The 16290-nt window shown below is 35.7% G+C and overlaps 1 protein-coding gene across 3 annotated transcripts in view; it reads right to left on the reverse strand.

Moving 5' to 3' along the window:
* The window catches only part of runx1 (RUNX family transcription factor 1), a 212103-nt gene that overhangs the window by 104207 nt on the left and 91606 nt on the right, over positions 1-16290 (reverse strand). For 2 of the 3 annotated variants that reach the window (XR_015475909.2, XM_087236318.1), the window contains 2 exons: positions 10217-10983; positions 9978-10124 (listed from right to left, as the gene is read on the reverse strand). Coding sequence is in view for 2 of the 3 variants with exons in the window: in XM_087236318.1 (XP_087092444.1) it covers positions 9978-10124; positions 10217-10286 (217 nt within the window). In the remaining variant the exon portion in view is untranslated. Of the gene's footprint in view, positions 1-9977; positions 10125-10216; positions 10984-14078; positions 14293-16290 lie in introns of all 3 variants that reach the window. The other variant, XM_087236317.1, reaches the window with a different exon arrangement.

Below are 16290 nucleotides of genomic sequence, written 5' to 3' on the forward strand. Positions count from 1 at the left end.
TTGAAATGTTGTAGTGTAGCTTACTTGATCATTTTAAAGCAATCAGTTCCCTAATATTTTCCTAGTAATGTAAACACAACTAACTATTTTGAGTCAACGGTACTGAAGTTTACTTTATTAAGAAATTGTAAATACAAACTGTTTTAAGTTATGCTCACTTAAAATTAATACACTACTTAGAAATTGAAGGCAATCGGGCTTAATTTTTCAAAGCAAGGTCAACTTATTACCTATTACAGTGAACAAGCTGAAGCATTTCATCTGTAATTCGTCCTAGTCCTAGACCACCTTCTGAAATGGAGTGAGCTATTTATATCTGTTTCAAATGTATTTCGAAAGACATTTACACCCATCCATTTCACAAAAAAGTGACCACATGTAAACAGTTCCTAAGAAATTTATTTTTAAATCAATTGCTTGGGTTAAATTAAGTTCCAGACATACTGTAAGCAAATTTTCTTTTTTGTTTTTTTTTGTTTTAATGATTACAGGGTATACAAAACTTCTTAAGTTGAACTTAAAACGTTTTAATACCTTCAAAAAAAAGAAAAAAATGAATACCAGCATGACTTAGAGCTGCAACAGTAGTGGCGTAAATGAAATATCTTCCCAAATGGAATAACATACTGCACATCAGGGGTTTCCAAACTTTTCAGCTCGCGACCCCCAAAATGACAATGCCAGTGACTTGTGACCCCCAATATCCTCTGAGGTGGTTATAAATACAGAGACCTTGCATGCAATGGCACACACACACACACACCAATAGACCCAAGTCGGTTCTTGTTTAATTTTTTAATGTATGTCAGTGCTGTAAATGGGCCAGAAAAAGTTTAACCTGGTGTTATAAAATCAATCTGCTGCATCTGACGCTATTGCTGTGTCTTTCGTATAATGTAATCACCCCAGGGGTCGCAATCCAATAGAACAATAAGCTACAATAGTAACTATAAACGACTATTTTTTTCTCTTCAGTAGGTTGTGAACAAAATATGGTAAATCTTATGGTTCAATAAAAATAGACAGATTATTGGAAGTCACCAGGCAACCCCTCTTCATTGTCCCGCGACCCCCACTTTGAGAACCACTGCTGCAGATAACATATATATTTAAGTAAAGCAGAGGGATTAATCAAGATGTCAAAATGGGCCTTTGCCCATAGTTTTTAATCAATGTCATATATGTCATCAATGTCAATGGCCACTATTCTAAGAACAGTTCGGTACGATTACAGTTGTTTCTCCACTGAGCCTGGAGCAGCGCGGCATTACAAACCGTTCTCGGCTGGGAATTCTCGGCACAGTTAGACAATAGATTCTGTGTGGACGTTGCGGTTTCCAAGCTACCACCACACTGCAAAAAATGCTTTTCTTACCCAGATTTTTTTGTCCCTTTTCTAGTCCAAATATCTAAAAGTTCCTAAATCAAGAAGCATTTTCTAGACAAGCAAAACATATATGTTTTAAGAATTAATATGCCAAAATGAAGTGAGCTTTTCCTCAAATCAAGCTAAATAATCTGCCAATGGCGTAAGCAAAATAATCTTATCACAAATCGAAAAACAAGATTATTTTGCTTACCCCATTGGCAGATTATTTAGCTTGATTTGAGGAAAAACTCACTTTATTTTGGCATATTATTTCTTAAAATAAGACAATATGTTTTGCTTGTCCAGAAAATGCTTCTTGATTTAGGAATTTGTAGATATTTGGACAAAAAATCATTTTTTTGTCTTTGCACACTGCAAAAAATGCTTTTCTTGCTTAGATTTTTTGTCTTGTTTCTAGTCTAAATATCTAAAATATCTAGACAAGCAAAACATATCCTGTTTTGAGAAATAATATACCAATATTAAGTGAGTTTTTCCTTAAAACAAGCTAAATAATCTGCCAATGGGGAAAGCAAAATAATCTTGTTTTTTTCTTTTGACGTAAGATTATTTTGCTGACCCCATTGGCAGATTATTTTTCTTGTTTTAAGGAAAAACTCACTTCATTTTGGCATATTATTTCTCAAAACAAGACAAAATGTTTTTCTTGTCTAGAAAATGCTTCTTGATTTAGGAATTTTTAGATATTTGGACAAGAAACAAGACAAAAACTTTAAGTAAGAAAAGCATTTTTAGCAGTGCAGTGCAGTGTTGCAAGATGTAGTGGACATTTTCCAGCCCAAAAGCTGTCTAAAACCCACCCAATCGCACAAAAAACCCACCTAAAATATTAGATTCATATTCATATTTTATTTATTTTAAGTAGATTTAAATCAAAATTAACCTAGTTACTGTCATAATTGTTACCCATACATCAACCAACACCAGCAGTCACGAGGTTCTATTAAACGTCTTCTTGCAGATGTGGCTATAAGCCTTGCGGCTGATGCTAACTACAACTACAGGCCTAAGCCAGTCTTTAAATCTTGAGTCCTCCAGCCAGAGGTCCGAAAATGTTCATTTCCCTACGTTTTAATTTAATTGCTGAAAGAAAGCGAACTCGCCAATATGGTTGGCAGCAAGCCAGCCGGGTACCAAGTTTGTTTCAGCGTGCACGCGAATGAACACCAGCTCACATGATATCGCTCAGCTCCTACTCTTAACATATAAATAAATCCATGCAAATTTTAGAATAAAGGCCTGCACTTAACACTAATTGAAAATCTATCTAAAACAATTGGGCTCCAAAATGTAATACCTCGTCAGATGACGTTTATTACTTTTTAATGCCCTTAATTTAAACTAATTTCATTTACTACCTTTTACAACCCTGCGGACACCCTGGATTACCTAAAAGGTCAACTGAGCAGTTATGCTGCTTGTTAAAAAGACTTCAATCAAAAGCATTTCATCTGTAAAAACCATAAACAGTTGCACACTTGTTTTTTTTTGCATGCAACATTTCACTCTTTTAAAAGGACAAAGCAACATGCATTATCATCAACTGAACATTGAGCTGAACATGAGGTAAAGACGTCTTCAACAAGTCATTTCGTTTAATCATTTCGTTCGTTTTAGTTTCATCTGGCCTTTGCCTCGTCTTTTGAGATGTCACATCAAGGCTGTTCACATGTGCTCAAGAAAAAACATGCATCGGGTGCGACTGATAAACTTCCTGTGTTAACTGAAAGCACTCGCACGCATGCAGACGCATATATGTGTGCGCATCTGAAACAGACAGCCAGGAAACTGCAATGAGACGTTCTCAAGAAGCAACCGAGAAAACACAACTAGACCTTCATCAAAATCACTATTAGAAACGATCCTGGGATATTAAATGCATGTATTACAGCATGTAAATATGATCAAATATTAACATCATTTTAAATCAATGAATAAAAACAGAACTGAAAACTGGGTCAAGAGTTGAATTCTTTCTCATGGAATGAAGACACTCTGTATTTAACATGATATACAATTAGGCATAGGATGATAGCCATTTTCAGTGTATACCGCGGTTTGGAAAACTCAAGGTTTTAAAGCTGCCAATTTTTCTGTAATACCATTTCTAAGCTATGTGTTAGATTTTTTATATACATTTTTAAAGCTTTTTAAGACAACAGTATCTCCAGCAGAAAAACAAATATCCAAACATGCCGTTTTAAATTGAATAGACATCTGTGTTTTTAAAAATAATGAAGAAAGCAGACGGCAAAGATTCATTTTTAATATTCAGCCTGACATGTTTACTGATCCAAAATATTATAAATCTTTCAAAAAATAAAATATATGGTTTTCAAAGGGGGAAAAAGTTTTTGTTTTTTTACCCAGACATTTACAAAGAATCTATATTAAAGCAATAATCACAATACTGTACAACCGTGATATTTTTATCAAAGGTTATCATACCATCAGAATCTTAGGGTGCTTTCATATCTGTAGTTCGCTTCATTTAGTCCGGATCAAGGGTAATAAATGATACATTGTTGCATTTTCTGCCGTCTTTGGGTTGTTTTCACACCACACTGATTGCTTTGGTCCGAACCAGTTGAAACGAACCAAAATGCAGTCATCTGACAAAATCCACATCTCTCATTGGCTAAATGTTGTTGAACATATTTCCTAAACTGCTTATTGATTGGTCATAATTCACGTGCGGGAAAATGCCAGTGAACTCCCGCAGGTAAACAAAACCTTTTACTCTGGAGGGACGACTGCACTGGCTGATTGTATCCCTGCTTTAGACAAACTATACATTACGGAAATGAAGTGCGGCCGCGGCTGGAAAACAGTGTTTAATGCATCGCTCGTCACTTCAGGAGGAGGCGTGAATTAATTAAGCTAAACTGCGACATGCTCATCTTGCGGAAATATTACCAACGATCCATCAGGTAATGTTTTCCCCTCTCTCTCTCTCTCTCTCTGTTGGTAAAGCGCTGTCAACAAATATTTTTCCTCCATATCCCATAATGCACAGCGCATCGGCCTACGGCAGCTGAATTAGTCCAAAAGGCGCAGTACTTTTTGCGGTTGGACCTGTTTTAGTACGGATCATATTCTCACCACAAACAAACCGCTCCAGGGTTCATTTAAAAGCGTATCGAGACCACCTCTTCAAGCAGGTCTCGGTACGCTTATTTGGTCCGCTTTTGGTGTGCACTCGAGTACGATTGCTGCATTCTCACCTGCCCAAACGAACCGCACCAAAAAGGGAAACGAACTCTAGTGCGATTCAATCGAACTAAATAAGGCACGTGTGAAAGCACCCTTACACCAGCCCATGCCTAAATACAATACGTTCATATTACTTTACTGTCAAGTTTTTATTAGGGTGAAAATGTTCTTCCAAACACAAGTAAAACACTATTTTATACATTTTAATAGCTAAAAACGTCTTTAATTAGAACTCCCTTGAGCTAAAACAGCATTCAGATAGGGTTAAACGGCTTAAATGAAATACTCAGAAAACAACAAGCACACTTCATGAACTAATTAACATCACCTTCACAGCAGGATCGAGAATAAATGTAATAAATGCATTTTCTCTAACACTCAAACTGTTTCTAGTGACTTTGCCATGGAGGGCCAATTAAGTGTGTGATGATCTAGTCAGAGGAGCGGATCAGAGCAGCTAAATGAGTCAGTTTACCCATTACAGGGTAATTTCCACTCACCCTTAACCCACAGTCATTTCAGGATGAGAAAGAAACTAAAGCATCATCTTTGGGGCCTCAGCTGTGAACTCACACACCCGCAGGCATCAAAAGCAGCACTTCACAAACACACAGACTCCAAAAAGGAGGGAAAGTCCAGAGCAATGAGGACAGACCTGCCTTAAAGTGAAGTTGCGTTCCTTCAGTCTGTCAGAAAATGAGAATGATAAAACAGAGCTGCCATTTAGGTCATGAGTGCGCAGTCTGCCTTGCGAAATGAAGACTGATGTACTCAATTATTTTAGTAAATCACTGTAAAAAAAAAAGCTGAGTTCCACATCATTGATTTGCTTTGGCACAACATGAAGGAATTAAGTTAACCTATTCATTTTGGTAACACTTTATTGTGATGGTCTGTTTGAGTATAAGTAGACTGTCTGCTTAATATCTGCAGATACTGCTTCTTTAACAGACATTTAACAGTCTATAAGAAACTTTGCATGTACATGTCAACTTACACTAACCCTAAAGGGCGTCACACACTGGATGCGCTGCTCAGCGCCGCCACATGGCATGCACATGACAGTTGAAAGTATCGCACACCAGACATGCACATTCGCATGCTATTTAAAATCAAACTATTCAGATGGCGCTCTGTGGCGCGGCAGAAATATGAACAGTGTCCTGAGTCGTGGCTGGGCGCCGCGGACAGCCGCCGACTTGCGCGCCAGTGTGTGTACCCTGATAGAAACCTGTGTTTAGAAATCTAAAATGTATGGCGCTGTGCAGAGCGACGCTGCAGTTCACCGAGCGGTGCTTCTGGTGAGCCACCTGCTGAACCCTAACCCCAACCTGACAGTCTACTTATAATGTAATGAGAGTAAGCTGGCATGTAAATGCAATGAAACCTATATTCAACAAACAGCGTGACCTTAGTTTTTACATGCATTTAAGTGGATTAAACTTAAAATAAATAAGTCCCTCCCCCGAAAAAAAAATAATTGTGTTGTTTCAGCTCAATTTAATCAAGTAGTTTATAGTTAATGTCATTTATTGAGTGTACTGTTATGTCATTAATATAAACGCTAAACCAAAACTGCTCAAAGTATTTTTTAAAATATCCAACAATTGTGTAAAATTAATTTTGCCAAAAAAAGAAGAACTGTCAATGCATTTTATTACTGCACACTCCCAAGTACAAAACAATGAATTATTATACTAAAATGAGTAAATCCACTAAATTAAAAGCAAGTTCCCTTTTCTTTAAAAAATCAAGTAAACTCATCAAAACTTGGAAATGTTAAGTTGGCTTAACCAAATTTTATAATTATACACATATTTAATTAGCTTCATTTTAAGGCAATGGGTTGACTCTCTTCTGAAAAAAATAAACTCCACCAATCACTTTTTACAGGGAATAATGAAAATCAATACAAATGTTGAGTGACACACTTTTCAGCTCACAACTGAAGCTTTCGGATGCAATGCCAAAGAAACTTTACAAAACTCTGAGGATTCTGCATTTGGTACAACCTCCTAATATTAAAATGAACTTTTAAAGCAATTCTCGAAGGAAAAACACCAACAAACTGACTCTGGAAGTCTATAAACTCTTCCATATACACATCTTACTATCAACTACCAAACCAATTATCTCTTAAAGGGACAGTTCACACATAGATTTGTACTCTGGCATCATTTACTCATCCTTCATTGGCTCAAAACCTATTTGAGTTTCTTCCGCTGAACACAAAATAGGTTATTTATGAATGCCATTAATTTCCATAGAGCTATTTTTCCTACTATATGTAAGTCGATGAGTGCCAAAGTCTTGTTTTGTGTGTTCAAAACAAAAAAAGAAGCTCATAAAGCTTAAAAAGCACAGCATGAGGGAGAAGAAGTAATGAGCAAATGTTCATTTTTTTGAAAAAACACTCTCTTTAATCATCAGTTTACAGTCTTAAAAGTGATTAGTTACTTTACTTTGAAAAAATTGTGTGAGTAATCCTGTTGCCTTAAAATCAGCAAGTTGACTTTACTTTAAAAACTGAGTACTGTACATCCATTGTTATTTGGAATGGTTAATTTGACTTATTTTGCATAATTATGCACATAATTCATTTACTTATTCATTTTAAGGCAATGTGTTATCTTCATTTTTAGTTTAACTCTGTTTTATTGATACATATTAGAGAGTCAGAGAGTTACAGTATCAAATATAAAGAATCAGTAATGTTAACACACTTTTAGGTTTACTAATCGCTTTAAAAGCAATGGGCTAACACACTTTTAGATTAACTAATCGATTTAAAAGCAATAAGTTAACACACTTTTAAGTTAACTAATCGCTTTAAAAGCAATCGGTTAATACACTTTTAAGTTTAGTCGACAAATCGCTTTAAAAGCAATGGGTTAACAATATTTATTCAATTAAAAGTTTTAAAAGCAATGAATTAACACACTTTTAAGTAAAGTTAACTAATCGCTTTAAAAGCAAGGGGTTAACCAAGTTTTAAGTTAACTAATCGCTTTAAAAGCAAGGGGTTAACAGTTTTAAGTGAACTAATCGCTTTTAAAGCAAGGGGTTAACCAAGTTTTAAGTTAACTAATCGCTTTAAAAGCAAGGGGTTAACAGTTTTAAGTGAACTAATCGCTTTTAAAGCAAGGGGTTAACCAAGTTTTAAGTTAACTAATCGCTTTAAAAGCAAGGGGTTAACAGCTTTAAGTTAACTAATCGCTTTAAAACCAAGGGGTTAACACAGTTTTAAGTAAAATAATCACTTTAAAAGCAATGGGTTAACAGCTTTAAGTTAACTAATCGCTTTAAAAGCAATGGGTTAACAGTTTTTAGTTAACTAACAGCTTTAAACACAATAGGTTAACAGTTTTAAGTTAACTAATCGCTTTAAAAGCAATGGGTTAACAGTTTTTAGTTAACTAACAGCTTTAAACACAATAGGTTAACAGTTTTAAGTTAACAAATTGCTTTAAAAGCAAGGGGTTAACTGTTTTAAGTTAACTAACCGCTTTAAACACAATGGGTTAACAGTTTTAAGTTAACTAACCACATTAAACGCAAGGGGTTAACAGTTTTAAGTTAAGTAATCGCTTTAAAAGCAAGGGGTTAATAGTTTTAAGTTAACTAATCGCTTTAAAAGTAATGGGTTAACAGTTTTAAGTTAACTAATCGCTTTAAACGCAATGGGTTAACAGTTTTAAGTTAACTAACCACTTTAAAAGCAAGGGGTTAACCAAGTTTTAAGTTAACTAATCGCTTTAAAAGCAAGGGGTTAACAGTTTTAAGTGAACTAATCGCTTTAAAAGCAAGGGGTTAACCAAGTTTTAAGTTAACTAATCGCTTTAAAAGCAAGGGGTTAACAGTTTTAAGTTAACTAATCACTTTACAAGCAAGGGGTTAACCAAGTTTTAAGTTAACTAATCGCTTTAAAAGCAATGGGTTAACAGCTTTAAGTTAACTAATCGCTTTAAAAGCAAGGGGTTAACACAGTTTTAAGTAAAATAATCACTTTAAAAGCAATGGGTTAACAGCTTTAAGTTAACTAATCGCTTTAAAAGCAATGGGTTAAAAGTTTTTAGTTAACTAACAGCTTTAAACACAATAGGTTAACAATTTTAAGTTAACTAATCGCTTTAAAAGCAATGGGTTAACAGTTTTTAGTTAACTAACAGCTTTAAACACAATAGGTTAACAGTTTTAAGTTAACTAATTGCTTTAAAAGCAAGGGGTTAACTGTTTTAAGTTAACTAACCGCTTTAAACACAATGGGTTAACAGTTTTAAGTTAACTAACCACATTAAACGCAATGGGTTAACAGTTTTAAGTTAAGTAATCGATTTAAAAGCAAGGGGTTAACAGTTTTAAGTTAACTAATCGCTTTAAAAGCAATGGGTTAACAGTTTTAAGTTAACTAATCGCTTTAAAAGCAATGGGTTAATAGTTTTAAGCTAACTAATCGCTTTAAAAGCAATGGGTTAACAGTTTTAAGTTAACTAATCGCTTTAAACGCAATGGGTTAACAGTTTTAAGTTAACTAACCGCTTTAAACACTATAGGTTAACAGTTTTAAGTTAACTAAATGCTTTAAAAGCAATGGGTTAACAGTTTTAACTTCACTAATCGCTTTAAAAGCAATGGGTTAACACAGTTTTAAGTTAACTAAGCGCTTTAAACTCAATGGGTTGACAGTTTTAAGATAACTAATCGCTTTAAAAGCAATGGGTTAACAGTTTTAGGTTAACTAAGTGCTTTAAACGCAATGGGTTAACACAGTTTTAAGTTAAATAATCGCTTTAAAAGCAAGGGGTTAACACACTTTTTAGTCAACTCATCGCTTTAAACCCAATGGGTTAACACACTTTTAAATTAGCTAACCACTTTAAAAAAGCAATGGGTTCACACACTTTTAAGTAAAGTCAATTAACTGCTTTATAATCAATGGATTAACACACTTAAGTAAAATCAACTAATCAGTTTCATAGCAATGGGTTAACACTTTTAATACAACAAAGTGCTTTAAAATCAATGGGTTAACACACTAACTGCTTTAAAAGTGATAGGTTAACACACTTCAGTAAAGTCAACTAATCAGTTTAAAAGCAATGCGTTAACACACTTTAAGTAAAGCAAACAAATACATTTTTACAGTGCATTAAAGCAGCAAACTAGCCCAAAAGTTTATCAGAAAGTGAGTTTTTAAAGTCATGCATCTCCCTTCGGAGTCCAGCGTGCAGCGGCTGGTTGAATGAGGTTAACCAGTAGAGCACTCAGTAACCCACAGACCTGTGGTTTTCAGATTCAGCCACAAGATTTCAGTATTTCACTCTCATCATTTTGCACAAACATTTCGGCAGAGGATCGCTAGCAAACAACTCACCCCTGGAGAAGCAAGACTGGTACGACTGGAAGCTCTCGAAGATGCTGTTGGAGGCCATGGGGAGCGTCTGCTTGTCCACGTCTTCGTCTGAATCCAACGCTTCCAGTTTGATCTGCTCCCGGATTTTGAAGGGCTCCCGGATTTGCCCTGCAAAGAGCAAAAAACATACGCCCATGACGACATGCTGGAGGTTTATCTGGAAACGCCACCCCCTGAACACCCCAAAACGCAGTACACACCCACAGCCGGGACCCCTCGGTCAGCCTGGGTCGGTCCAGCAAGCCGATTTTGTCCTGGGACTCTGTGCATTGTTGACGGGAGATTGCAATCGGCGGTCAGCCTGTGGTTGACTGATGCTTACCCTAGTGCAAAAAGAGCAGGAGCGCAAAAAACGGGTCGCTGTGGTTGTGTGTGTGTGTGTGTGTGTGTTTTTTTTCTGTCAATTCACACGCTGACATCAACACGTATCCTCCCTCCTCCTGCTCTCTTCGCTCTTGTCTATCTTTATCTCAGTGTTTTCTAGAGAGCCGTGACCGGTCGCAGACTTGGTTTGTGGTTGTGGCGGCCCACAGAAGCTTCTCTCTCAAGCAACTTAAACATTGCATTGAAAAAGAAAGAAGAAGAAGAAGAAAATAAAGCATCCAAGTGTCACTGAGGTCACATGTTCGGCTAGTTTTGTTCGGGTCGGTGTTTTCAAAACCTCCACCTGTTCGCATTTGCTTGAAAAGGAGGAAATAAAGTGGTCGGTTTCAATTGTGAGAGTGTGTGTGTGTGTGTTAATGCTGCAGAGGGGGTGAGAGCGAGTAGGTGAGAGCGTGTTTAACAGTCATGCATGTGTGTGTGTGTGTGTCAGAGTTTGTGTACGACAGCGAGGCGAGTCACGCTGCATAAGTTAAAGCATGCAAATCCTTCTCCTCCAGAGGACACAATTAGTCCTGTGTCTCAGACGCCATAAAGGCGCTGCAGATCGTCAAAATTTACATGGTGCCTTCGGTATCAGTGTCATCTGAAAATAAAAGAGCATATTTACTGACAATAAACCTGCACATCACCATCCAAACATGTCATATGTAGTTTAAAAATACACTAAAGCCATAAATGCCATTGCACTTGGAGAATATTGTTGTTTCTTTGCTAAATGATTTTAGATGGATCTCTGATGCAATTAAAGCTAAATTAAATAATATTTTGATGAATTTTAAAATTACTTTAACATTTTAATTTAACAAAATACAGTTTTTTATTAATGAACACAATGAGCTGCTCGACTTTACTGTGTTTTTCAAATTACATTAAACCTTCATGCTGTCACAATTATTTGCCCTCATGTGAATTTTTTTCAAATATTTCTCAAATTATGTGCATCAAAGCAAGTCATTATTCACAGAATTTCCTATAAGAGTTTGTTGTTTAAGTTAAGTCTTATTTGTTTTATTTCGGCTAGAATAAAAGCAGTTTTTAATTGTTTTAAAGCCATTTTAAGGTCAATATTATTAGCCCCCTTAAGCAATATTAGTTTTGGATTGTCTCCAGAACAAACCACTGTTATACAATAACTTGCCTAATTACCCTAACTTCACCCTAATTAACCTAGTGAAGCCTTTAAATGTAACTTAACTAGTGTATTATAACCTTGGATATAAATATCACGGTTTCCGGTATTGTGATTACTGCTCTAAAATAAGTTATTTTAAAATGTCTGAGTAAAAAACAACAACTTTCTTCCTCATTGTACACAATATATTTTATTTTAAGAAACATATAAAATATTTTGGCTTTTTTATTTTAAACATGTCAGGTTAAGCAATTTAAATATTTCACTGACGTTCTTCATTAGTTTCAAAAATACAGATTTCAGAACAACTTGATGATCTTAATAAAATAGTTATAAAACACACAAAACAAATGACATATACCTTAGAGACAGTATAACAAAAAAATAAAAGGTAAACCTTGAAGCAGGTTATTGTCCCATGCCTAACCGAGAAAAATATCTAATTAAATAATATGCGCTGTCATCATGGCAAAGATAAAATAAATGAGTTATTAAATCTATTATGTTTAGAATTGTGTTGAAAAAAATCTGCACTCCATTAAACAGAAATTGTGGTAAAAATATAAAGGAATTAAAATTGAACAGGAGGGCGAATAATTTGGCCCTCAACTGCACAGTTAAATTCAGAAATATTATCCCCCCTTTTGAATTTCTTTTCCTTTTTTAATTATTTCCCAAATGAAGTTTACCAGAGTAAGGGAATGTTCACAGTATGTCTGATAATATTTTTTCTTCTGAAGAAAGTCTTATTTGTTTTATTTAGACTAGAATAAAAGCAGTTTTTAATTTTTTAAACACTATTTTAAGGTTAAAATTATTAGCCTACAACAAACCATCGTTATACAATAACTTGCCTAATTACCCTAACCTGCCTAGTTACCCTAATTAACCTGTCTTGAAAAAATATCTAGTCTAATAATATTTACTGTCATCAAGGCAAAAAGAAAATAAATCAGTTATTAAAGATGAGTTATTAAAACTATTATGTTTAGAAATGTGTAGCAATCGTCTTTCTGTTAAACAGAAAATGGGGGAAAAATGAACAGAGGGGCGAATAATTTAAGGGGGTAATAATTCTGACTTCAACTGTTTATCAGCTTGCTGATTCTGAGAGACAAAATGAAAAATATGATATAAATATAGTGTATTTGATAACAATAATCCAAATAAATAATGTTGCTTTTGTCTAAAAACAAATCTATTTCATGTTTTTTTTTCTAATTTATAATTAAACTATTTATTTTACTTATTCAACTGGATTTAAAAATCATTTCAGTCACATTTAAAACTACATGAATGTCATTGCATTTAAAAATAATCACCAAATTGGTCACAAAAGTGATGATTTTAGTTTTTGCAACTCAAATAAACATTTCTACTCGACTCATTTGATTTCAATTAAAACTGAAAATGAAAATGCTTGTTTACTGCCATTATTACTATCATATCACAAGCATTGTCTCCATCTAATTTTTTAATTTTTCTCCCTTTATATATATATATATATATATATATATATATATATATATATATATATATATATGTGTGTGTGTGTGTGTGTGTGTGTGTGTGTGTGTGTGTGTGTGTGTGTGTGTGTGTGTGTGTGTTACTTGCTTCATTTAGTGACTGTTATTGTTCCTTTTGTATGTACTCTGACCTGTTTTCCAAGTTACCTTTACATGCACACACATACACACACACCATACATACACAAACACACACACCTGCCAGTATTTGACTGTATTGTTGTTGTTTTTGGTATTTTTGCTAATGTTTAATTTTCTTTGGATTTGTATCATCTCAAATTGTGTCCCTTTTGTATATTCTAATAAAAAATAAATCAATAAATAAATAAAAACTGAAAATGAAGCGTCACATACTCGATAACCAAGAGCAACAAAGTTATTTTTAAAGTAAAATGCGTGTCATTTTCTATTTAACAATACACAACCCGTCATTAGACTGTGAATATTGACATTGCCTGATTCAAATCACACTGAAAAAACAGATGATTGATTGGATTTACTAAATTTCTTTAAGGTAAGTGGATGCATATAATTGATATGGACTGAATTTAACCAAATGAAATTTAGTAATATTCAAGTTAATTTGTTTGTTTAAATTCAGCCCATATAAATCATTTGCAACCATTTACCCTAAAGAAATTCAGTAAATCCAATGAAGCATTTTTAGTGACTAGTATAGACTGCAATGTGCTTTGCATGTTGATTCAGAAAGACTAAAGGATGTTTAAGAATATGTCTAGATTGCACTTTTACAATCACCCAAAAACTCTACCTTGCACAAAAACGACAAGCATCAAATGTCATGATGTGAGTTGCATGAAGGGTGTCAAAAATAATAGCAGGTCTCATTATTCCGTCTCACCTGCCCAAAATGACGGCATTGCATTACACGTCCAAGTGGGTCATGATAGCTCAAGCCTCCTCTTCCCCATCATGCAACCGATCAAACGTTTCATTCTATCAACAGAACGCGCTACTCGCATGACGCAGAAACGCCCCTATTATTTGGCAGCCACACACCTGCGTCCAGACGGCCCCCAAATTGGCAGATGTACACCTGCAGAACGCCTCCAGCACATGCCTAACACACTCTGGACCGTTTGGACGGCAGGTTTGGGAGTGGTGGGCGGAGTGCTTTAGGTGGTATCGGCGTTCAGGACCAGCTGCCATTAATCCAAACCCCCCGGAGTCAGATTTCAGACACGCTTCTGCAGACGTCAGTGTTGTAGAATGTCTGTTGAAATACACTCAAAACGATTAGGGTTGCTGTTTTCGATAATTTGTTTTATGAAAAATTGTTAAAAATGGTGTTAAGTAAAAAATTTTATTCTGAGGATTTGATTTCATTCATTTATTTTCCTTCGTCCTAGTCTCCTATTTAATAGGGGTCGCCATAGCGGAATGAACCGCCAACTATTCCAGCATATTATATGATGCCCTTCAAGTTGCAACCCAGTACTGGAAAACACCCATACACTCTCATTCACACACACACTCATTTATTATGGCACATACTCGACTGATCTTCGCGACTTTGAAACAATTCAGTGTCCCTGTATTTGTGTTGTGCAGAGCGGTGAACTGATGACCTTCACAGCCAATCACAGTCATTTCTGTTGAGCACTGGTGAACACTATGGCAAATCAGCCGTGTTTAAAAACGCACCACATGGTGCTTAAATGTTAGAGAGAAATGGACGTGTATACATTTTAAGTACCGGGACAGCACTATTACAGACAACACGAGGGTGTGCTACAGAGGACTGCGGTGTTTCATCACTCACTGGGTTACATAGGCTGAACCAGGGAAGCGTCCCTATGGTGTTTACCTGCTGCCATGAACTAAAGCCTAGGAGGACACTTAAGCGTGTAACTCCTAAAGAGATTGTGATGTTGTTTGATGCCTAATCTGCTTTTATTTGTTCAAATTAAACTGAACTGAGTGATATTAAAGTGATGTTTACACCACATCTGCACTTTGAAATCTTAGCAACAGCTGGAGGTTTGTAGTCCACAGCATGTTGCTGCAATGTTTACAGTGCTGGTCCTATACTTCCGGGTTTCGTCCCACCGCAGCCTCGCTTTTATTTTTTTTAAATGGAGGCCGCGTAAAATAAGCGTATTGCAGATTTGGTTCGAACAGGGAATCACTCATTAAAATAACTGGAAGTCATTTATAAGAAAGTCCCTACAACAAAATATATGCCCTCCAAACAATTCTCCTTCACAAATTGATAGTACATTTCACAAACAAGTGAAGTTTATTTATAAACTAATTTTGAGAGGATTACATGCTTATGATGGTCCCGCATTATTCAATTTATGATTGACCAATCAGACGATTCCTAAGCCGCTATAAATACCCTGAGTTCCATATCACAGCCATCTTCGTTTTGAAGAATCCCCCCTTCCACCCCTACTCCTCCTCCTTTCCTAGATGGGTGTCACGGTGGCCCAGTGGTTAGCACTGTTGCCTCACAGCAAGAACGTCACTGCTTCTAGTCCTTACCAAACCAGCCGACAGAGTTTACATGTTCTCCTCGTGCTCACTTGGGTTTCCCCCGGGTTCCCCGGTTTCCTTCCACCACCCAAAAACATGCAACTTAAGTTAATTGACTAATCCAAATCGGCTCCATAGACATGCTCCTAGTAAGTAGATCTTTCTTAAGAGCGATCACTATCTGTACATTAGCTACTACAGCAGGGGAGTTCTCCAGATCTACCTGAGCTCAAACTCTTTGCAAACCGGGGGGAGCCCTGTGCTCGAGGATCTTATGAGCTCAGGGCTCTCTTCTGGGACACTTAAGTGTATTACTCTTAAAGAGATTGTGATTTAGTTTGATGCCTAATTTGCTTCTAATTGTTTAAATCACTATCTGTTCATTAGCTACTCCAGCAGGGGAGTTCTCGAAATCAACATGAGCCCAAACTCCCTTCTTGCCTTGCAAATGGGAGGGAGCCCCGGGCCCAAGGATCTTATGAGTTCAGGGCTCTCTCCCGGGACAGCATGCCAAACAAGCTTTATAATCAATCATCAGCTAAGTGTCAACTCTTGAAAAACTCATTTGAGTAAAGATGTTTAATTTAAAGGTTAAATTGAATATATATATATATATATATATATATATATATATATATATATATATATATATATATATATATATATATATATATATATATACCAGACTCTATTTTGCACTACTAATTAGTTAAAGTGTATAAATAGCAAATTT

The sequence above is a fragment of the Danio rerio genome, chromosome 1, assembly GCF_052040795.2.
Source record: "Danio rerio strain M-AB ecotype USA chromosome 1, GRCz13ab, whole genome shotgun sequence".
Lineage (NCBI taxonomy): Eukaryota > Metazoa > Chordata > Actinopteri > Cypriniformes > Danionidae > Danio > Danio rerio.